This window comes from Aulonocara stuartgranti (genome assembly GCF_965226115.1).
Source record: "Aulonocara stuartgranti genome assembly, chromosome: 8".
Lineage (NCBI taxonomy): Eukaryota > Metazoa > Chordata > Actinopteri > Cichliformes > Cichlidae > Aulonocara > Aulonocara stuartgranti.
In genome coordinates this window covers 21,064,079-21,088,255 of record NC_138959.1, presented here as the reverse complement: position 1 = coordinate 21,088,255, position 24,177 = coordinate 21,064,079, and the positions used below count along the sequence as shown (strand labels likewise).

At 39.8% G+C, this 24,177-nt stretch overlaps 1 protein-coding gene across 1 annotated transcript; it reads right to left on the bottom strand.

The window, feature by feature from the left end:
- Nucleotides 1–1,566: 1,566 nt before the first annotated feature.
- LOC309713299 (heparan sulfate glucosamine 3-O-sulfotransferase 6) lies at nucleotides 1,567–24,071 on the bottom strand. Its single transcript, XM_082544829.1, has 2 exons — nucleotides 23,225–24,071; nucleotides 1,567–3,179 (listed from the first exon to the last, which is right to left on the bottom strand). Exons 1-2 carry the CDS (start codon nucleotides 23,695–23,697, stop codon nucleotides 2,537–2,539), a joined length of 1,116 nt encoding a protein of 371 aa, XP_082400955.1. The 5' UTR covers nucleotides 23,698–24,071; the 3' UTR covers nucleotides 1,567–2,536.
- Between the last annotated feature and the right edge of the window lie 106 nt (nucleotides 24,072–24,177).

Below are 24,177 nucleotides of genomic sequence, written 5' to 3'. Positions count from 1 at the left end.
TTCCCCAAAAGCTTATACAGAGCTTAGTCATCAGGTGATGGCTGGTTGTTGATGATTTGTGAGAGAAGGAGAGCCGAACGATTGAAAAAGAAGGTTTACAAGGTGGTGGTGAGACCTGCTATGAAGCACAGGGGGATTGGCTGAGCTGAAGGTGGCCGAGCTGAAAAGTTAATACGATTTTAATTGGAAATGATCATTGGACAGGATTAGAATTCAATTTATCTAGGAGAGATAATTCAGGCTGAGCAGTAAGATGGTTTGAACATGTGCAGAGGAGGAAAACTGGCTATACTGGACAAAGGATGTTGAATATGGAGCTGCCGGGTAGGAGGAAAAGAAGAGGAGAACTACAGTAATGCAGAGGGTTGATGTGACAGAGTAGGATGGTAGAGATAGGGTTTGATGGAGGCAGATGATTTGCTGTGGCGACCCTTGAAGGGAGCAGTCGAAAGAAGGCGACGGTGATGACTCTGTGATTATCATATTTCATCATATGTGATCTCTTTTCTGATCTCCAAAACGATTGCTTATTTCTATCAAACCAAACCTTTTTCAAATGTGATTTGAGAAGCTTTTGCATAGTTGCACGCATATATCTGTTACTAAAGATGAGCACAGTTTAGACTGAAAACTGGCTTGATTAGTAGGCTTTTTCGAAATTTAACAAATTTAGCCTACCAGCACATTTAAACCGCACTAATTAGACATGACATTACCTTTTCACTCTAACCCTAACATTTTTATTATTAAGTAATGATAATGACGATAATGATCTAAAAAAAACTGCCAGTGCAGTAAAAGCATGCCTGGAAAGAAAAACACTATCGTAGATTGGCCTCACCAGAGCTTGAACTTCAGCAATGTGGGATCATCTAGATGGAGAACAAAACAAAAGGCTGCCGACATCTAAAGAAAAGCTTTAAATGTCCTTCAAGAAGCCCGGAGAACGATTCCTAAACACTACTTTAAGAAACGACAAAAAAATATTGCCTAAGAGAGATCAAACTGTGTTGAAGAATAAAGATGATCATACTGTTTTTGCCTTGTATAATCTATTTTTGTTTGAATAGGCACAACAAAATGGATAGACGTCTGCCTGGATACTATATTCCCATTTATGTATTCATATATTTCAATAAACAGCTGCACCTATTTCCGTGGTGCAGCTCAAGACTTTTTGCATAGTACTTTACAGTAGCTGTGATGGATGTGGAACAGAGGCTAGCTGTGGTGTGAGATCATGACTGCTGAAGTGCCAATCTCATTTTAAAGCTGCTTTTTCTTTCAGGATGAAATATTAAACAAATAGTCTTTACAATTTCATATGATGTAAAGGAATGGGGTCATTCCTACATCATCTCTTGCAATAACACAACACCGATTAATTACGCGTTCTTTTCTAGTCATCACGAGTCTCGTACATCTTGTCCAGGAACCAGCAAATCATCTGCCCCGCAGATGTATGTTGTAGTCTTGGCAGCAGCAAACTCGGCATGTCTGGAATGAATACAAAGAGTTTGATCCGAATACTTCTCAGAAATAAATTGCAAAAAATGACCCAAATGCTTGTTTCAGAACAAAATATTTAGTCAGAATTTCCAGCAGAATTTCAAATACAAAAGTTTCAGAGAAAACATCTCAACAACACTGTGCCACCTTATAAATTAGACTTTTAGAAATACACAGTTACATGTAAGTACTGTACCATGTGACAGGGTAAGTGTTAATCAAACAAAGTGGAAAAACAGTCACTGGTTTACTGGCTGTAAATGTTCCTCTCCAGTCTTTAACAATGCACTCATTGCATTAATGACATAAATAACTGCAAATTTACAGCTTGTAGTTGACCATGGCTGGTTTCCCTCTCTAACCTTTTTTCATCAGAACCAGCTATATATCATCTTTGCTACATCTTGTATTTAAAAAAATGAAATGATAGTCCATAAAACAAACTTTAGACTTTTTGTAAGTGTATATAACCAGAGTTGAACTGTTATTTATGTTGATTTAGTGTAACTATTTCTGAATGATCAACTTGTGTCTCAAACCATTTGCATTTATTGTGATTGCACCATTGCGTATCAGTTACTGTCGTTTGGTTTCTCATGGCTTTGTTCACCCATCGAATCTCTTTTTCTTTTTGGTTTAACTTTGTGAACATCTCCCATTGTCAGTGTTTTGGATAGCAATGGCAGCTTAACTTGGGGTGTCAAGTGCTTGAAATCCTGATTTAAGTAAATAGGCATTATGCTTTAGTTTGCCTTCTGCTTGTCTGTATGAGCACAAAACAAGCCATTTGCACAAGACTTTGTCGAAAATGCTTGCTCAAGTGCTTCAAAGAATTGAAGTTTTCTAAACTTTGTTAGCATGGTTGTTATAAAGCCAGGTGAAGGCTCCTTTGTGCATTGGCATTCAGGTATCATACTTTAATAAATGAAAAACAAAAGGCAAGTTATACAGAGTAGAACCTTTGGCGACAAAGAACACACAGTATCCCTGCCTGTGTTTAACTGTTGGTGAATAGTGGTGGCAGTTTTTAAGAGCTTTGGTGAGTTGCCATTTGGTCCCAGCCAAAGTCGTGGCCAGTCATTTGGTAAAATTTAAGATTAAAAGGTCTGTAGAAGTCTCTGAGCCTGAGCAGGACTTCAGAGGGTATCTGTGGATGGGGCCTCCCCTTTGACTTCCCCAGGCAGCGAGGCCTGCTGCTCCCCTCAGGCTTCTTTAGGCAGGGGAAACCTTTGGTCTGGTTGAAGTAGAAGTGCTTATCTGTGACCACGCGCTTGAGCCCTAGGAAGTCCTGGACCTGACCCATTTCACCCGCCGGGTCTGTTACAAGGCGTTCGCCGCTGACAAACAGGAAGCGCGACATTGGAAAGTAGCGCAGCCAGTTCTCTAGGTGCTTGGCGTAGATGCCGATGCGTACAGCGCTCCAAGACGTGTCGATGAGGCCTGTGGTGGCGTTACGAAAAGCCAGGTTCTGAAAGGATGGAAGCCCGGGAGATTTGGACAGAGTCTGCGTGTAATCGGAAACAGCGCGCGTCACAGGGTCCCGAACCACCACGATAAGCCTGGTGTGGCGGCTCATGGAGAAGACGCGCCGAGGAGCTTCTTTGGTGATGAAGTAGCTCGGCGTTTTCTCCATGGTTATCTGGCCTTCCAGAGTACGAGGCATCAGGTTCCTGGATGAAAGAGAGAAAGAGAGAAAAAGCCATTTAACACAGTCGAAAAGCCCCCCAAAAAAACCCCACTACACTGTAGTTACTGAGAGCTCACATATTAAGAGTACATATTAGAGAAATGATACATTCCCTTAATATTTCCAGCACATTCCTTTGACGATGCCTCACTTGCCTTCGAGGCTTTTTGATTTCGGTTTGTAATTAGAGGGATAAATCGGTGATTAGAAAGAGATAAACATGGCATTAGCTGCTGGCACTGATGGAGTGACCATGTGAGTTTAGTCTGGGAGGGAGCTACTGAACGGCTACTGTAGGAAAACCGCGAGGCTATGCTAACCTCAGAAAAGTAATTTCCTCATCTCATCCGCGGCCTCCTTCTAAACAAGCTCATAACCGCTGCTCTTGCTCCTGTGTTCCTCGATGATGGGAGAATGTCCGGCTGGCCTGAAGTAATAGCCACACTGCTGTAATACCACTAGCATTTCTTACAGCACTGCTCTCACTGACACCTGGAAATCAAAAGTATAGCAGCTAACTGTTACCTAGCTAACTTTCATTATCTCGTACTGCTTGCTTTGAATTGCAAACACACTGCCAGCTGTCGGTCTACCGGCTGCTGTCGACTAAAACAGCTGCATGCTAACTACAAAAGCTTCCAGCAATCACGAGGAAGTTCCTCCAGAAATTTAGTTTAGATTACTACTTGAGTAAAATGTTATATTTGCAGTTTGGCCATCTTTGCTAATCAAAAACACTGCATTCACTCGCCAAGCGGGCATTTTTCAACAGCAGACACTTTGACCTGTCACATTAGGAAACCACAGGTGTTACTAATTACTGACGGTGCTCTGTTGTGGCTTTTCTCAGCAAGCCGAGACAGGACAGCAGAAAGAGTATCGCGCCGGTACCAGGGCCCCGAAACTGAAGCTGCTAAATGGAATTCAACTGTCATTAATCTTTTATTATTTACATGTGTGCCTTTTCTGCAATGGCTAAATGTTTTTTTTCCAGAAAATGGTCTATTGCTCACATTCGGGAATGTGGGAAGACTCTTAGAAAGAACATGGTCAGATAGTCAAGTTATTTGGACAAACACACACTTTAAGGGTTTAGATAATCTAGAAAAGCTCCAATATGACTCTGCTGTTGGTTTCATGCATATTTAGGCTTTATAGTCAAAGCCAGTCAAAATATGTAATATGAAATATTATTTGAAAGTAATTTGCACCGCTGTGAAATTTAAAACGTCGGCTCACAGTTTAACCCGAGGGTAGAAATGGCATGCGTTTGTTTTTCTCTGACTTGGAATGAAATGCAATGTGATGAAGAAGTTACTGTCAAGATGCAACAAAATGAAAGTCACAGTAACTTTGCACCGTGCCCACTCTTTGACATTGAAGTACATTATGAAGTATGCTTCAGTTTGTCTCTTTTGCTCCCCATATTTCAGTCCACTCCTCTTTGCTCTCTATTTCCATTATCCCCGCCCGAGTGGACTGACCTCCTGCTCGCCATTGCTGCCACATCTTTATGACGTGACAGTTTATTTTAAAGAAGGATGCTTCAGCAGAACAAAAACTTATGATTAGACTTGCTTTGTGACTTATTTCGGCAGCGTCTAGGCACGGCAACACACTGTCCTCATGCACAGTGTCACGCTGATTTTTAGTTGTAATTTAGGCCCAATCAGCAATCACACAACATGTGTATGCCAATACAGCTGAACCATGCCAGAGCCCACCTCACCTCCAAGCAGGCAGTGGCACAGAAAACTCAACCACGCCTGAACGCAGTCAAAGAAAGTTGACTTTGCAAATGTAGATTGTGTAGAATGAGGTACGAATGAAAAAGTAACTTTAACCCCAGGCCGGTCAACTGATGAGGCTTGGGGCATTGGTGAAATAACCTTTACTATATCCTCTAACTTTAATGTCTAATATTTGTCTTTGCAGGAAGCTTAAAGTAACATTTTAACCCTCCATCACCAAGTATCTCATATTTGATGCATGAATTTCTGACTTTAAAAAAATCTAAATCAATTGCATAAGATGTTGCAAATATGATACAAATTAAAACTAATATATAGAAATTAATATTTGATTAATTTTTGCTTTAAGTTTTTTTAGAATGTTCAAAAAACACAAAAAAATTTTAAAATGTAAAATTTATGGCTAAATTTAATGTTTCAGGATTTACAGGGTTAAAACTGACATGATATGACCACCTTGTGGCCTAAAATAAAATAATTTGTGTTGGTGCAAATGGCTTTTTGGTTCATTACCTTTGCACCAATATGCCTAACAGACGCAAGTCTTTCACAAATTACTGGGAGCTGGATTTGGACAGATTCCTTTTATTTTATCGATCAATCCATGCTATCAAACTCAAGCAAAGTAATAACTAACAAAAATAAGATCCAAACGATAAACTGGGATTGTTATTTAATTTATGGACTATTTGGGCTGTGGTGGTGTAACTGCATTTCTACATTTCAATTATACTACTGCAGCAGTTATACTTGCGGACTGCATACAGCCCAAAGGTATCCTATAATAGGGCTCACCATGTCTTCTGGTCCAATCCTGTTATTGCCTTTGGCTCCCTGCTTGTTATTATCAGTACTTGGGGTATTCTGGGCACACTTTGGCTTTAAAAAAAAAAAAAAGGGCTGCCCTCTTCCTCTTGATCTTTACCCCTACTTAGATGACTCAGACTGAGAGGACATACCTCAAAAAGTTCAACAAACCCTGACCGAAGCCTGTGTTTGACTGAGAGTCTCCATAACCTGCCAGAACAGATTGTATATAAATCGGGGGGAAATGGGAGGGAAAGGAAAACCTATTTGTCTCGTATCGTTTACTTCATTCAAATGCTACCGTAACACCAAAATGGAATCTAATAACCTCCGTTGTGAAAAATATTCTGCCAATTTTCCCTCTCCTAAAAAAAACAACAAAACGCACTGGTTTGCAAAGGAGATTCAAATCGCAGGCAGCAGTTTGTGTTATAGAAATCCAAGTGGAGAAGAATGCCAGTGTTGCAACTGTGAAAGATCCCTCAGCTAATTTCCATGCTTCCCCCCTTCCCTCCTCAGCAGGCATGTGGTGGCGGTTGGGTCGGAGTCTTCGTGGTTGGTCTGCAAGTGAGGGGCTTACTGGGGCTCTGGTGTGTGGTGATGGAGACTCCATTTCTCTCTCTCTCCCTCTTTCTCTGATCCAACACACACACTCGGCTCCAACTCCGGCATGTCCCCTGGCATGAAACTCTGAGGGTAACACCAAATACACAACTTATGGCATTCATAAGAAATGTCTGACTCGGATTATGGGGGCTGAGGCAAAACAAAATTGTGAAATGTACAACAAATACCTAAAGGAAAAAAAAACGATGCTGTTCCCATGAGTCCTCTCTCCATTAGGGCGTAGTGTAAGCTACAACCTATAGCTCAGACGTTTCTAAGCATGTCGGTCGCGAGTTTATTTCTGGTGACCACATGATATAAGTGGCAATATAGTTTTTATGGATCTGAGTCCCAGAAAAAAAGAAGCTGAAGACCTCGTTTGTATCCCAGGAAAGTTTAAGAGCTCTGCCTTTCAGAGGAAACTGCACTCTCACATACAGTATGGGCAAAAGTTGTTGAAGCTAGGTTAAGAAGATGCTGAGAGAGCACTACAGATGTGATGTTTGCTTTGAGAGTGTTGATGGGAAAGTATTGAGAAGTGTTTTTGTAGAATACATGTATGTGAATGAGAGAGAGACAGGTGTAACAGTGACGATCCAATGAGTACAAGTAATGACGGAGGATAATTAAATAATTAAAAATAAAAATAAAAAAAATAATTAAATACTTGGACTCATCCACACAAAGCAATGGACAGAGCAAAAAGTAGGTGATTTGTGACAGAAGGATAGCAGCAGGAGCAACAGGGAAGGTTTACAACATGGTAGTGAGATAGTTTGGAGAAAGGAGCACTGAGAGAAAGACAGAAGTTGAAGAAGACCAGGATGGGACAGATTAGAAATAATTACTTCTGAGGAAATGACTGGAGGAGGAGGGATGGTGGATATACTGGGCAAAGGATGCTGAATGTGGAGCTGAAGAGCAGGAGGAAAAGAAGAAGAACTCTGTAGTGAAAGAGGAGAGGATGTTAGGGATAGAGTGAGATGGACGCAGATGACCCATAAAGGGAGCAGCCGAAAGAAGTGGAAGAAGACGATGCTGTTTTGGTAAATTTACTTCTCCTTATCCATCCTTGCCTACCTGTGTCACCCACTTTTTCCAATATGATTCCTGAAATCCCATCGGAAAAACATGTGCGATCGATTCAGTGAGTATTTCCAGCTGAGAAAAAAGAATAGTCGCATCCTTTAATTATCATATTTTCTGGCCCATTAATATTACTGTCACAGGAATCAGCCTGACACTGGAAAAACTGATATTAACACCATCGATACCCCCTCCCCCTCTTTTTTTAATTGTATTTTTCTGAGTTTCCAGCATGTTTGAACTATTTCGTGAGTGTGCTGCAGCACTAAATGGATGTTTCATTTCAGTCAGGCTAATGAACGCCACAGTAACCTGTTTGAGGCACAGAGGGGCTTCTATTGACGTCGTGTTTACATTTTTAGGCCACACAGTGATGGAACACAGGGTGGGGGGAGGAAAGGGACTGCCGGTAAGGGTGGATTACAGCTGAGAGAAGAAGAAGAGGAAGAAGAAGAAGAAGATCAGCGATTGTGAGTCTAAAAAAACAAAAGGCGAGAGCCACAGATGGAGAGAAGAAAAGCAGCAGCGAGAAAGCACAAAACAGGGGCATCTCATCTAATCTCCCATTATCTCATGAAGATGAGAAGAAAATCAAAATGTTTGTTCTTTTTATCTGATCACAACTGGTGTGTGTGTATGAAATGGTGCCAGAGAGAGTTTAGGGCGACCTAGCAACCTGATGTTTGTTTTCATCACACCTCTCCCATCAGCATCTGGAGCAGGAATGCGGTTTGGTCCGATAGTATGCTGATGTGCGTTTATCTGTGCATACAAATGCATCCAGGCACACACACTGTCTCTTTCGCACACACACACTCTCTCTTTCGCACACACGTTTAGCTTGTGGTCTGTGTGGGTGGGCTGAGGTTTATTAGAGACTGTTTAAATGGCTGCAAACTTGTGGGCTTTTATTTATCAACAGAAAATGAGCACACATCAGTTTAGTAGTTTGTGCTGCCCTCAAAGGCAAGAGAAAAGCAGGGGCTACTTGACAAACAGATTATCTGAAAAAGTATTTTTCAGCCACCCCGATTAATCAGAACAAAATGAACTAGAAAAATTTGCATTTCCTGCGAAAATGCAGTGTGGATGCTTTAAAGCTGAAGCTGTATGCAAAAACTAGCTGAAAAGTTGCAGAAATTGTAAAAACTTTGCAGAAGCAAAGGAACTTTGCTAAAATGGAATAACTTAGCAGAACTGCAACATCTTAGAGGAAACATAATACTTGGCAGAAATACAATAGCATAGCAGAACTTAGCAGAAATATTGTAACTTACCAGAAACATGATAACTTCTCAAAAATACAAGAATTTAGGAAAAATAGTATAAGATAACAGAAAGAATATATTTAGCCAAAAATACTTAAACATTACGGAAACACTATGATTTAGAAAAATAGTACAACATAGCAGAAATACTGTGATTTACCAGAGACACTGTGATGAACTATGAATATTGTCATTTTAAATTAATACTATGGTTTAGCACAAATACTATCATTTGACAGAAATACTATCATTTGGCAGAAATACTGTGTTTCAGCACAAATACTCTGGTTTAGCACAAAGGAGATTAAGGAGATATGACAATTCGAAAATGCCTCTCATTACAGAAATCAAGCGGTGATTTTGAACAAACTCTCCATTGACTTTCTATGGAGAGTTTTCCGACTTTCTGTTGGTCTGAGGAGATTTGCCAAAATTCTATAAATTCCACAACAATGATAGCTACATTTTCAGAAAGCCAGCAAAAATACCTACGTTTTGATGTATAATTTGTGGAAGTTGAGTGAAATTTGAGCAAGTAGCAAGAAGTTGTTCGGACATGAAGAGAAGACTGCGAAACCTTCAGTGGCAACCATAACAACGCATGTATTTTGTGAGAAATCACAATTTTGCAACTCAAAACTTTAAGAAGCATAAAAGTAAAACGGTAAAAGATTTGAAAAAGCTGATTTATACCTGAATAGCCCAATAATTTGAGAACATTTTAAAGTTTGAATGGTTGTTCTACGTGAAAATATGAGGAAGTAGTTAAGTTTCAAAAACAAGCTAATTTTAGCAGAATTGCAAAGTTTCCCATTCATTTCAAATTAAAGGAAAAAAGCTTAATATTTTAAAAAGTATAATAGTGAAAAATACCAAAAGACATAGCCGTTATTAGCAGAAATAGCAGAATAGTTTAAAATTTGAACGGTGAAAATCGGCTGAAAATTGTGGAAGTAGATCCACGGCGAAAAGTGTACGGAAACACCAAGAAGGAACTCAATAGTGTGGATGCTTAAAGCATCCACACAATAATTTTGGATTTTGATGAATGGAGGATAAAGTTTTTCTACAGTTTGATCATTACGGAATATAAGGCGGGACTTCTCGTAGCTAACACTACAGAGTTTGATCTTCTTTTATAAAAGCAAAAGGAAAATATCCCATGTACTAAATTGTAGATTAAATTGATATATCTATTTTCTTTCTAATACCCAGCAAAGATTATGCACATTCATACCACTTTTTGCAACCTCAACGCCTTATTTGTTTTTAAAAAAGCGGTTTGGTAAGGTAAGGTACTGTGAATGCTTATTATCACTTTTCCAGTGGTAAGCACATTCCCCGGCCATTTCCATTTCTGTTTGTGCACAACCCATCTTGCTCTGTCTGCCTTCTCCTTACACACACATATATAAACACAGCGCACACATGTGCACACTGTAACCATCTGAACATGCCCTCCACAGGATGGACCCACATCTGGGAGCAATGAAGTTCTTAGTTTGTGTGCGCGTGTTGGATGTGTGTGCGCATGGCGGAGATGAGGGAAGTGTTTCTGGTTTAGGAAGTTTCCCTCTGGTCCCAGGGTTCGGAGCTCTGAAAGCTGTGATCCATACAGGTTCTGCCGGGCCTGAGGCCAGATCCCCGGACCCTCTTAATCCCCACCAGCCTGCGCTGCACGGAAATGGACTCTTCCACCCCGAAGGTCAGGGGCAGATGGTTGCATTTCACGGAGCGAGACCACCGGGGATCACGGAGATCATGTAATGCAACATGTTATCACGAGCAGACTCTCTCGTATGTGTTGCGTTTCCTTCCTCTATCTCCGACATTTTTTCTCGCCTCACCTCCTTTCTTCCACTCCTGATCCCCCTTTTTTTTTTTAACAACTTCAAAGCTTCCCCTCGGCCTCTACTGTATCCTTCAAAGTGAGAATGTTATGAATGCATTTGACATGTGTGAAGGGATTTTAAAACACACTGACATCCTCAAACCACTACAGAGGGACGTCTGAAGACGGATACAGTTAGCCTGCGTGTGTTCAAAGATCTGTAAAAGCTGCTGCGTGGAGGGAGAGGGTTGTCATTACTGTCGGCAAATACAGGGCTGAGAAGTTTCTGTGGGCTGATTAGAAGTCAGCAGGGACTGTAAGCAACTCAATAAAAGGGGAGCTAAAGTAATGCTTCACTTTGTGTCTGTTGGAGTCAGGCCATTGCGTTAGTTGGATGATGTTTTTGGCTGCTTATCTTTATTTAAATGTACCCAGTGCCTTGTATAAATACAAGAAATCTTGCACATCTTCTCCTTTACTTCTTTGGCTGCCAAAAATAGATTTGATCAATAATAATAATAACAAAAGGAAACTGAATGTGGGATTCTTGTGTGTCTAAATGCAATTCAAGAGGCTTTTTTAAATTCAATGACGACACCCTACAGGGTTTACGCAGCGTTCATTAAAAATGTAAGACCTTTAAAATATTCCAGGCAGTGATATTTAATTTTATATTACATTTTGTTAATACTTCCCAGCAGTATGTAAGAATTCCTAGCATTAAAAATTAATTGACGGGCTGACCGTAATCAGACAATGAGCTTCTAAGTTAAAATAGCTTTAGTATGAAGTATTGGTAAGAAGTGGTCAAAAAGCACTTACAATGCAAAAGTTACTGTCTCTGTTAGGACCTATAAGAATTTACGCCTGCTTACTGGACGCGTATTCAGTGTTTTTAATGCTTCTTGGACATCTGTGCTATGTTATAGGTTGGCACAAGAGTCTTACACAATATCTGTGTGACATAAATCCATCACAGATCATGTTACGCTCCCTTCAGTTGTGTACGTGTGTGTTTTTGCGTGTGTGTGGCAGACTATTACACGCTCTGAAGGTTGCTGTCTGGCTGACGCACCAGGGTGGCGATGAGTATTTTTACCGAGGAGGTTTGCATCACTGGGGTAGGTCGGTAGGAAAGAGCTGAAGAATGCGTCTAGCTGAGGGGAAAAATAGAGGCGTAACAGTTAATAGACACATCTCAAGGCCTGAGAGCGGTGAGTGAGCGAGCGAGCGAGGAGCAGTCAGAGTTTCCCCTGAAAAAAGATCTGAGCAGATAATGAAAGAGGAAGCTCGGCATGGTTTTGTTGTCAAACCTATGTGTGAATTTCAATAAAACCACTAAGCTGTAGCATTCGGTGGAAACCGACTGCACTGAATGAATGTGTTTTATATTGAACTTCTGCCTTTTTATAACACATTATATTTTTGGGGGAGTAGCTTAGCATTTTGGAAAATACTACACTCGTAAATCTCTTAAAGAAGACAGAATGAAGATCAGGAAGAAAGGATGTGGTGATAAGATCTTACTGATAACAGAACAGCCCGTAATGACAGAAAGCACTAAATACGGAAACCCTCATGAATGTCTGGGCGTGTGAGTCTACTTTTTTGTGCCCGTACAAGTGAGTTTAAATAACTGTGTGTGTGTTTGCACGTGCATGGCACTTCCCCTGATTGCTCCCACCCTGCTTGACTTATCAAGTGGGAAAATCTACTGTTGTGCTCCTGCCGGGGCCCACAGCGGCCCGCTTGTGGGGCTTTATCTCCGAGCAGCTAGCCAGGGGGCCTTTAAGGGGCCCCGCCCTGCCTTGCCCCATCTCCCGAATGCAGGATGAATACGGCCAGATAGAGTGGGTGGAGAAAGCGAGGGACTCTTCCATTTCCTCCCTTCTCAAATGTAACCCCGGTGATGTCACAATGTCACGATCTCACCGACATCACAGGACGCTGCAGTTGTATAATTAGGCTGGCAGTAAGATGTCAACACTTGGGAATGCATGTGAGCATGAGAGAAGTTTCTTTGGATTAAGCAAATACTCAATGAACTGCCCTAACACCACTTACTCATATGAGAATGTTTGGTACTTTATCAAAGAATATCCAGAGGAAGAGGACACAAACACACGACTCAAGAGCAAGAGCGAACCAAATTGTGTAGAAACATGAGAAAAAAACAAAAGAAGAACGCTACAAGAGGGGAAAAAAAGAAACTGCTGGAAAATTTGAGTGTAATGAGAACCAGATGAGCGAGCAAGTGGGAGGCGGGAACAGGTGTGGTACATTAAACACAGGTGATACTAATGCAACTGAAGGTGGGACAAAAAAATCACAATATAGGGAAGTCAAAGACAGGAAGTAGAAATCACTAATGTACAAAAAAGACCACAAATTACAAAATAAAACAACAACCAAAAAAAAGCAGTTATAATTATGTTATTACTATGTTATCTATACTACGTATATATATTTATATTATTATTTGCTCTTGACTGATGTGCACTGTTTGGCCTATTGACTGAATGACAATAATTCAATCAAACAGTGCACGTCTACAGTTCATGTATAAGCCTGTTTTGGACATAATAATGAATATGAGCATTTCTAGTCACTATGTTCACTATAAAAATAATGAAAAAATTTGATATAAATATATTAAAACCATACGGCAAAATGTATATCATTTTTACAGCTTGACAAATCTATAATAACAGTAATTATAATTTTATACCACAAATATGACCCATTATAGCAAACAGATAAATTGCTGTTTATTGCCTTTTGACTTGCTGTTAGTTTGCCCTCGGCCCAGTTAGTCCAGTTAAATATTAAACATGTGCAAAGAGGTACATGCTGTAATGTTTACCCTTCCCTTTGACCGTGCACTAGAACCAGGGAACACACGCTTCCACTAATTAAACAGCTCCTCTAAATGAGTACATACACATGTGGGACAAACACACCTCAGCAACGCTATAATTGACTCAATATGGACTTTTGCTTGCCTGGCAACTCCCCAGGTCCCGACCAATAAGAACACTCGATACTGTACGATCGTGGAAACCCACTTCCGAGCAGTTGCAGCCTTCATCCCTGTGGTTTCTCAGCTCATTGTTAGCACTGTCTTAAGCTGAAAAACGGAAATTACTGCTGGCAGAGACTGGGCTTTTACAACTGGAAACCATCCTTGCAGCGGTCTGCCATTAGTAGCATCTATCAGGCTCTTTGCAAGCTTTGGCTACATTTGTCCAGACATCAAACATTCAGGACACAGAAGGCTTTTGGATGAACATGAAGCAGGAGCTGGTGTTGGTTTCCAGATTTCCACCCATCACCGTGTCTTGTTTGATGTTTTGCTTGTCCTCAAATTCAGCTGTAGCTCTCTCTGCCAGAGTTTCAGGCATAATTAACCTAATTTCCTCTCAAAACCCACACAGACATCACTAACAATCAACCAGTTATTCTAAGTTGGTTAGTTCCAGTTTAGGGGAGTTTTCTAGGAAGGTTTTGTAGCAGACAAAGAAAAGTGTGTTTTTCTGTGGCTGCAGGTTCTCACGACCCACCCACCCCCAAGCCCGTCAGGCAGTCAGACATTAAACAGAGATGGACACCAATGAGAGGTCAGCAGCCACACACAAATACACAAACCGTCAATAATTACCTGCCTCTCCAGTGAGAGCATTTGTGGCAAATTTGGTGTGGATTTGTGGATTAATATTAACTATGAATGAAAAGCAGGAAACATCGTAGAGGAAGCAGAATTAAAAGGAGACTTAAATGTCTGAGCTTTTATAGATTGTGGAGCTGACTAAAAATCCCCAGAAGATGGCGAATGTATAAAAGAATATAAAGACATTTTAAATATTTTTCTGTTGTTTTTTACAACAAGCATTTTGAACATTTTGGAATTCAAACTGTTTTACTAACTATTACTATACATTAGGGTTGTTAAACGTAAACGTATAAAATAAAAAAATAATTTAAAAAAAATTATTAAAATAATGAAAATAAATTAAAATAAATACAAAAAAATATATAATTGAAAATATATAAAATTAAAAATATAATAACAAATATGAATATATAAACATTAAATTAAGTTGAAGACATAATTCACCAGTTTGTGGTTAGAAAAAGTACCGAATTTTTAACATAATGTTAAATTGAAAAAAAAAAAGATTTATTAATCACGGTTAAATGAATATCAGTGTTGCATCATTAACATGGACGATGTACTGGAGTTAAAAATATTCATTTTAAAGGGATATAAAACAGTACTTATATCCCAGAACTGTACACAGCTTCAAATTTGCTTACCATAGTTCCTCAAATATGAGTAAATATGGCCAAGAGCTACAGATCAAAATGAGCCTATGACTAACTCTGGTATATTTAAAGTAATGTCCACCAATGTAAACTGGGGTTGTTAAAAAACAGTAGACAACATAATGGCCAGAGGTGTGGTCGACATGATCAAATAAAGGTCTCAAATAAGCAATAATAAGCTGTTTGTGTCATGGTCCCTGTGCCCCGCTGGTCAATCCTCTATTGGGCAATATGTTTGTGGTTTGTTTGCTCTCTCGCCCTCTCTCTCTCACTCTCTCTCTCTCTCTCGCCACGGCGATGCTCACTGCGGGCTCCCGCTGCTGGCCCACACACCTGCTCATCACCACACCGGCCGCTGATCCCAGCTGATTACTGCACTACTTAGATGGCGAGTCTGCACTAGTCTTCGCTGGATCGTTGAGCTATCAGTGTCAGTTAGACTTGTGTTTCGGCTAACCTTCACCTTGAGAATTTCTTATTATTATCCTGCTAACCCGACGTTTTTTGTGTAGATCGTTTTTGGAACCCGATGCGGAGAGGAGTGATTGAAGGGGGAACTTTTTGTACAGAAAGTGTGGAACATCCTTCTCCCAACCCTGTTTCCCACGGACCCTGGCGACCCGGACCCGTTTCCCCTGCACGTTGTATATAGCCACTTGGTGTATGTGTTCACTGTAAATAAACGCACTGTCCTTTGCTTAAAGGAAAACCCTGGCCTGCGCCTGAGTCTCTTTCGGAACCCCTAACAGTTTGTCTTGTATGTTTACCCTCCTTTTGTTCATGCAGCGGTCATCAACGTTCACGTTAGATTAGCAAAGCTGTGACACCATGAGTGCAGTGGGTAGCTGCTGGCCTATGAGTGAGTGGAGCATATAAGTATAATAGGTGCTTATTTAAGTGAAATAAATAAAAATGTGTGCTGTATTGTTACTGTAACATGTATATTTTTAAAAAATGTAATGTAAAAACCTTTTAAAAGTAAAAGCCTACATCTAATTTATAAGTATATATATATATATGTGTGTGTGTGTGTGTGTGTGTGTGTGTATTCATATGCACAATATGAAGAGTGTTACCATTATTATATAGTTATTGACTCGTTAGTTTTGTTTCTCTCCTCACACCTCTTTCATTTCCTCTTTTTCATTTATGAGTAAGCTACGTCTGCAGATCTTGCACTATTTTTAAACACCCCCCCCCAATCTTTCCTCATGCACGCTCATTTAATATAAAAAGACTAATAACAGTGTAAAGGGGGGAAAAATAAAGCAAGAGGTTTGGTGGAAATGAAGGTGAAGGAGGTAGAAATAGGATTATTATTTTGTCGTCTGTGGCAGCTCATCAGTCATCCTGATCTCGCAGGTCTCCTGCTGCCTCGTCTGCTCTGTCTGTTTAACGAGGAGAGGCTGATTTCAATGAGTCTGCGACTGAAGAACAAGAGCGACGCCCCCTCTTCTTTGAGTCTTACTAAAAATGCCCATACTCAGCACAGCAGTTTGGAATTAAAACCCCAAACAGAAGAATTAAAAACCAGTCTGAGCGATGAACAACACAAACTTTCTCTTTCTGTAACTGTGATTGAAATGTGGTAAGTTTCATACTTTCCCCAGTGATCCTTTCATTGTTCATCTCTCACCAGTCATCTGTTTCTATTAAATTTGACTGGATGAAAATGGCGTGCTGGCGGGGGGAAAGGTCGAACAGTGACGAGCTGTCAAAAAACTGATGACAGGGCTACATCAGGCCTTTTTTTGACCAAGTAAAAATCCATACCTCCTCCAGAACAAGTCTAGTTTGATTGAGTCACATTTAATTACAGCGCTTAAGCTTTTCCAGCTGAATTTTGTACTCGTTCTGATAATAACATCTCTCTATATATAGGTAAATAATCTCATGTGTGTCAGTTCTGACAGACATGTTGGATGATGCTACTAATGTTAATGGTTTGAACCCACTTGTTTATTCTTGTAGTGATACAGCTTCAAACATCCAAAGCACTGAACCCTGTCTTCCAAGGAAAGCTGCCTTTCTTTCTTTGCATTTCCTATTTTTCTGAATTCTTTATTGAAAGTGTCTCTTTCCCTCCCAGTCCTTGTTTACTCTAAAAAAACACTCCGTAACACGCAGCTTCCAAGAATGTGAGTACTGAGAAATTCAACCAGAGAATCCCATGTGATTGGTAGAGTGCCCTAACAGGAAATACAACCTGGACATTACTGTCTAGGTGGCGCATCTAACCCTCAGCTGAATTATACAACACGCTCCCTTGGTTTTACGACAAGAAAACGAAATGAGTCGATAAGGAAAGAGAAAGAAAAGTAGTGACTGTGAGGAGGCATAAAGAGAACGAGGCTCTAAAAGGAGTGAGAGCGTGTCCAGTGGCTTTACATTACACAGTTTGAGTGACCTGAACAAGCCAATAAATCCACTCCATCAACACTCAGACTGTGGGGCATAAATGTCAGCCGCGGATGGGAGTACGAGCTTCTTGTCAACAAGATGGAATATTCAGAAGTTAATTCATTTCTGCTGCAACAGCGTGATAAAGGCAGAGAGGAGGAAATCGATAGGAAGAACGTATTTTAGGTGATCAATATGGGGAAATGACATTTATATCTGCGAGATATTTATAGCGTCAAGAAATGGTGGGGAGAAGAAGAAGAAGAAGAAGAAAGTGGATGGAGATCAGGTATACAGCTGAAGCAGTGTGAATGGATCCAAGCTCACACACATGCTCACACTCACTCATTGCACACCATGGCTGTCTGAACCCCCATTCCCCACCACAAAGCCACAGAATCATTTCCAGTAGATGGTACAGCCAAGGCTTTTCCACATATAAGCATTTTTTCTGAAACAATTTGCCAAATGCTTCCTTTAAGGATGTCCATGTGTTTTACTTGGTTACCAGCTGAAGACAGGGCCGTGGCTCTCTGAGCTCAAAGACACTTTGAAATGAAGAGCTCTGTCAGAGAATACTAAGTGATACTTTCCAGCACAATTTCAGATGATTTTGTTGGCTTCATATGCTACGGTTCTGTTTCAAATTGATATATTTGAATCACTAGGTACTTAGGCTGTAATTACACTTAATTAGTCATATTTTTTTATTACAAAAATAGATTAGATTTGGAATTATGGAAAAGGCAGAAAAGCAGGAAAATCAAAGGAAGGAGGGAAAAGAAAATATTAGAAGAGTGCGACAAATTTGGCATTTTTGAGACAGATAAATTGCAGATATTTGGCAATTTAAGTATTTGATATTCTGATATATCTGTTAATATTTCCTTTGAAACGTCAAATATAAAAAGATTTCCCAAAGTTTGGTATATGTAAATATTTATTTACTACTGCTATGCTCTGTCCAGCTCTGCTAAGAGCAGCTAGTTGTTGTTTAGGGCGTTCTAAACACAATAGCCATCAAGGAATTTGAAAAGTGCCCTCTGGTGGACAAACTGTACAACATCAATGCTCAAAACATGGCTGAAGGGTGTTTCTCTAGTCGTTTCCTTACTTATTAAAATGTAATTTAACAGCTGTTATAAAACCAGTTGGCAAATTAGCAAATAGCTAATAATGGCTAATAAGATAAGCTCCAGATACTACAGTAAATGTACTTTTTATACAGACTATAATGTAGCATACAGGGAAAATGTGCTGATGTCAATAAATGGTTACATTATTAAAGTACCTATGCTGTAGATCAGGGGTGTCAAACTGAAATACACAGTGGGCCAAAATTCAAAACTGGAACAAAGTCGCAGGCTAACGTTAATATTTATTGTAATATATTTATTCCTCCAGATATAAGAATTAATCTTTTCTTATGGACTCAAACACGTTTTGCTGAAAAACTGAATATGGAACAAGCAAAACTTAATACTAAACAATATATACATTAGCTGTATAATACCAGTAGGCCAGCTCTAATAGTAATTTGGTATGGCTTCGCGGGCCAAATGTAATTAGTCTGCGGGCCAAATTTGGCCCACGGGCCAGAGTTTGACACCTATGCTGTAGATAATATTTTCAGAAGGCTATTATGTCTACGATAAAGTTGTGTGTAGTTGCACAAAAAAAACTAAAGAAGCTAAGTGATCTCAGTACTTCTGCATAACATAGTTTTTAATAGTTTTTACATTTGGGAAGATATATCCTTAAAATATAAAATAAAATCATTTGACAATACTTTTTTGCACTACTACCACCTGGACTGGCAGAAGGTTTAGCTTAGCTATTTATTTTGTTAGTTTGACTTAGGCTCACTTTTTCAACCATTAGCAAAAACCTTTAGATGCGTTAGTCATTCCATCTGTTTATCCAAAAACTTTAGATATTGTTTATTTACTTATTTCAGTTATTTACTTATTTCTAGTACCAATAAACTTGTATCAGATGTTATGTATTTTTTTTCTTGTATTTTATCATTTTAACGATTTATTTATTTTTTTACCTGGATATAATAGTTACAATAATTTATCCATTAGTTATCTAGCCTTTTTGCTACTTAGCTAACCTGTATCCAACTTTGCGTGATGTTGTGTAAATAAATTAAAAATAATTTTTCAACCTAATATTAATTTTACTAATATTACTTTTAGCTACTTAGCTTAGCATTACCAATCATCCTTTATTCAGAGGCATTAATCCCACAAAGTTCTGATGCATTATGTAGCATTTATTATATGTGATTCTACTTATTTATTATTTCTACAATGTGTTTAAACCACAATCTTTTTCACCCACCCTCCCCCCCAATACTTGAGTAACTCTATGGTATAACATGTACTCCCTCCAGTTTTAAGTAATGTATGATCTAAGCCTTGTTTGGAGTCACTGGACTACTTCCACTTCCTTTGATCATCTATCTGTCTCACATAAAATAAAAAAGTAGATACATAAGTCAGTGATTGTCTGTAAGCCAGAGGACTACATAGCCCTTGGGCACAATAAGTGTCCCCTGTTGCACTCAGGTGTAGGATGACTGCAGTTCTCATCAAGGATGAGTGCTACGTGGCGAGGCGGTGGCTGGATGGGAGGGGTGTTGACTAATGCTCGATAAGGCCTTGTTTAACTGCAGCTAGGAGCCTAATTCATCTCAGCCCCTTCATATGTCCCTGAGCTGTCCACGTTAATGCCTGACCTGTCATTACACCGGTCCAATTCGCGCAGTGTTGACAAGAGCTGTCAGCGGATTAGGATGGAGCAAAAACACACATTTCATTATATCTTCAAAGGAGAAAAGAAAAGAGAGACAAAAAACACAGAGATGTTTTACATCACATCTGTGTTAAAAAGAACAGGGGTAAGGTCACTTTCCTATCAACAGAAAGTATAAAGAACATGTAAAGGTCACTGATCTCTCCACATTTAATCCTGTTAGGTCTTGCTTTGTCATCACTGACACCGGCAAATGGCTTACAAATCGTGACATTTACATTTTCTTTTCTTTCTTTCTTTTTTTTTTACATCTCTTACGCAGCAATGTGCATTTAAAAATAGGTTCTTAGCAAACAGACTGCAGCCAGTAACACTAAAGAAAGAAGATTTTTTAGAAGATAGTCAGCAAACACAGCATAGCTGTAACGGCAGCACTAATCCACCTGATTAGTCTAGTTTTGCACCTCACTTATCTCATGGCTTTGGTAACATGTGAGAGGGAAAAGATATTAAAAAACAAACAAAAAAGGTTTCACCTTCACCTTTAAATCAAAATGCAAGCTTGAGGTTTTCATCAAGGTTACTGTGTATCTTTATCACTTTAGCAATTAATTAATTGATTTAAAATAAATAGAAAAAACTGAACTGAAATCTGCATTTAATTATAATTTAGAGATTACGGAGGACGGGTGAATAAAACAATTAATTTCAAGCCCAACTTTTGGATTCCAGGAAAAATAAGATGATTAAATAATTGATTACTAAGTAAATATACATATTAACTGAAAATAACATAAACAGTGTTCCACTGTTAATGAGCTAAAAATTCCAGTTTGTTTCTTTAACAGTTAATTTAGCATTTTTTGTATTACCCATCTATTGCTGACTCTATTCACAGTGATCCCCTGTCTGTGTTTGTGATTCTCAGACATACTTATTACTCTGTCAGCTCTGTCTTTATCTGTTCTCTGTTCGTAATCTAGATTTGTAAGATAGGATCACAGCTGGTATTTAAATTTACAGATACCACCTTTTGCCACCTAACCATTTAACGTGCTTTTTTAATTTATTTTTGGGTGTATGTGAATCTGCTGGACCAGCACCTGACAATTCAAAGACACACCTGTTGGCATGGAGAGCAAATCTGTTTAGATAAAACTGCAATAAAAGCGCAGCTCACTCACTTCTAGATTTTTATTGCACTCTGCCGATAAAAGTGTCCCTTACTCTGGTGTGCGCTGGAATTTTTATTGTCTAATTAAAGGTTTTATGGGATTGAACTAGTCCACTTCTGTGCTTTGCTTTAATCGTCCCAAAGTTCAGCATCACTGATGATAAACCTATCTTCACATCTTAAACTGAAACTGCCCCGAGAAGCATTTCCCACATACAAAACTTCCCCCATCGTTCATCTTTCTCTTTGTTATCATGCATGCACCGTGCATTTAGCAGGAAATCCCCAGCCTCTTCTGCATTCAGTACCACTGTTAAGTGGTAAAAACGCCAGCCTACACTTGTGCATGCATACTTTGATCTCTGATGTCACTCAGCAGTTATTGCACCCTTCCAGCGAACAGCTGATTACCTGTCGTGTATTGACAACACCTGCCACCCCTCCACATTCACCTCTACCCTTTCCACATCTCTTCATCAAACTGTCATTTACTCTGCCGATCCTCTGTAATGGCTCTCATCTTTCCTCCTCCGCACACTAACTCTTGATTTTTTCTGTCTTCTGCAAATTTGAGGTGATCTGTAACGTCCATCTATGTTGTTAAAAGACAGTAAAAAAGATAAATGTTAACATTTTTCTCTGGAGCGTGCTATCATTAAAAAAAACTGCTTCATTGATTCAGTAGAAAGAGCAACTTGTACCGAAAGAAATATGTCCTTTGAAATCTGGGCCACCATCAGATCAACGACACCACCAGCATCCACAATAACCCACCCTCTCTCTGTGTGATCAGGGGCTGATAGTGACGAAGGCTCTCAGGGGACCAGCATGGACACTTAGCCAGGCGGTGTGTCAGCTCAATAAACAGCAATTTATTGGCAGGGGACTGAATACGCTGCCATCCTTGCAAGCTATCAGCAGAGCATCTTATTGGTGCTGAGAGATATTAATGAAGAGAGAAAAGGTGAGGAAATAGGTTAGAAGAGCTCAGCTCTCCTCAGCTCTCCTCTTTCACTACAGCCTGGACTAAAAGAGACTTTATTTGCACTAATAAGGAGGGAGTGTGTTGAATTTGTTGTGTTATTGTTACATCATGTGCCAGGCAGTCCTATTTCAATATTTAGTGCAACAAGGAAGAGACACAAGAGACACAAACACATATTTTCAGTATGTGAGTCCCCCTTGGGATATATCACCTTTATTTCAAATGTGGCCTCAGCCTGAACACACACACACACACACACACACACACACACACACACACACACACACACACACACACATATATATATATATATATATATATATATATATATATATATATATATATATATATATATAAAAAATTTAAAATCCTCCCACTGAACCAGTTATTGATGTTTATTTCTTTGCTGATTGAAGGCAAAACAGATTCCAAAGGAACAATTTTTTCCCCCCTTCTTCTTCTTTTGATTTAACATCTGCCTAATCAGGCGTCTGCCACATCAAACTGCTCTGACAAGCTACATTAAAACCGCAGCTACTGAAGATAAAAGCCATATCTGGTTCAAGTTTCCATGACAGAGCAATCCAATATAATCCGGAGGGGAGCACTGATAGTACAGGCCCGTACAGAGGGGCTCGATTTTTAATTCCCGCACATGACCTGTTATGAATACACCACTGTCGTATTTAAATGTCTTTTATGAAGCTGAATATTTCATAAAATACATGTTTGCGTTTTTAAAATGCGAATTCGTGGGGGAAATGTGTCCGTGAACCAACATTATTAACGAAGGATAAATGGGGTATTCACATTTACGTAAAGAAAGAGAAAGCGTGTTTTTAAACTTATATTCCGGAAGTTTGAAGTCACCACAAACAGAAAGACTTCTTGAGTATTTTAAGGTCAGTATCCGTTTGCCCATTTTGCTGTTTGAGGACTGCTGGAACGAAACTCGTGATTTTTATGAAAGATTTCATAAGTCCTTCAATAAAAAATAAATTAAAATAAAAAGGAAAACAAAATAAACACGCCTTTACCTGTACCATTCCAGTCCCTTCTCGTAGAAGCGATCGAAGAAGTGCGGCTCAGCGCCCACGGCTCGCACGTCTGGATGGATGCGCAAAAACTCCAGGAGAGCCCGAGTGCCACCTTTCTTCACCCCGATGATGATGGCCTGAGGGAATTTTTTGCTGCCAAAATTATTGGCTATAGAAATATTGTTGGACGGGGGATCACTGTTCGTCAAGTCCGACAGCTGTTCGCGGACAAACGAGACCGGAGACGCGTTATACGCGCCGAGCTGCTCCGTTTCTTGCCCATCTTTAAAGATAATTTTGGTTTGGAGATTACTTCGCTGGTCATACACGGGTCTTGGCAGGGATTCGCAGTAACCGTTGAGGCAGTAAAAGAGGTAAATGAAGAGAATAATCATGGTAAAGAAGACAGGCAGCTTGGAGTGCACCTTCAGGTGTCCAAAGTTGAACGCAGCTCTCCATTTACTACATCCCATGGGTCGCAATCCTGAGCACGGGGACACGACGCAGGAAACATGCCATATCAGGGGGGTTGGATACTAAAGTCAAAGTGACAGCAGCTTAAAGAGCGCCTGTTTTGTGCCACATGTCCAAGTGGCGCAAAACTTGTCCACCGCGCATCCAAAAGCTCCACATGTTCCTTATTATCCCTCTCGCCCCCCGTGACTGTCCCTGAATCCTGCCGTCATCAAAACAAAACAAACAAACAAAACAAAGTTTCTTTAACAACTGGAGCAAAAATCCACAAAATAAAAACGCAGATTCAGCAGGTTGAATCTGCCGCACAGCTCTCCGTGTCTTCTGTGCGCCCCTGCGGCTCCCTGGCAGCGGCTGTGTAGGAAACCCTCAGCGATCCTTTCCGTGTGACTGCCAAATCCACGCCCTGTTTATCAAGCGTACGCCCCCTTCCAATCCTCAGCTCGTGCCACGCTGAAAATACAGCGAAAAATAATTAC

Coding starts and splice junctions, on each gene's coding strand:
- LOC309713299 (XM_082544829.1), bottom strand. CDS start 23,697: ATGGGATGTAGTAAATGGAGAGCTGCGTTCAACTTTGGACACCTGAAG. Junction 3,180..23,224: donor AAGGGACTGGAATGGTACAG/GTAAAGGCGTGT, acceptor TCTTTCATCCAG/GAACCTGATGCCTCGTACTC.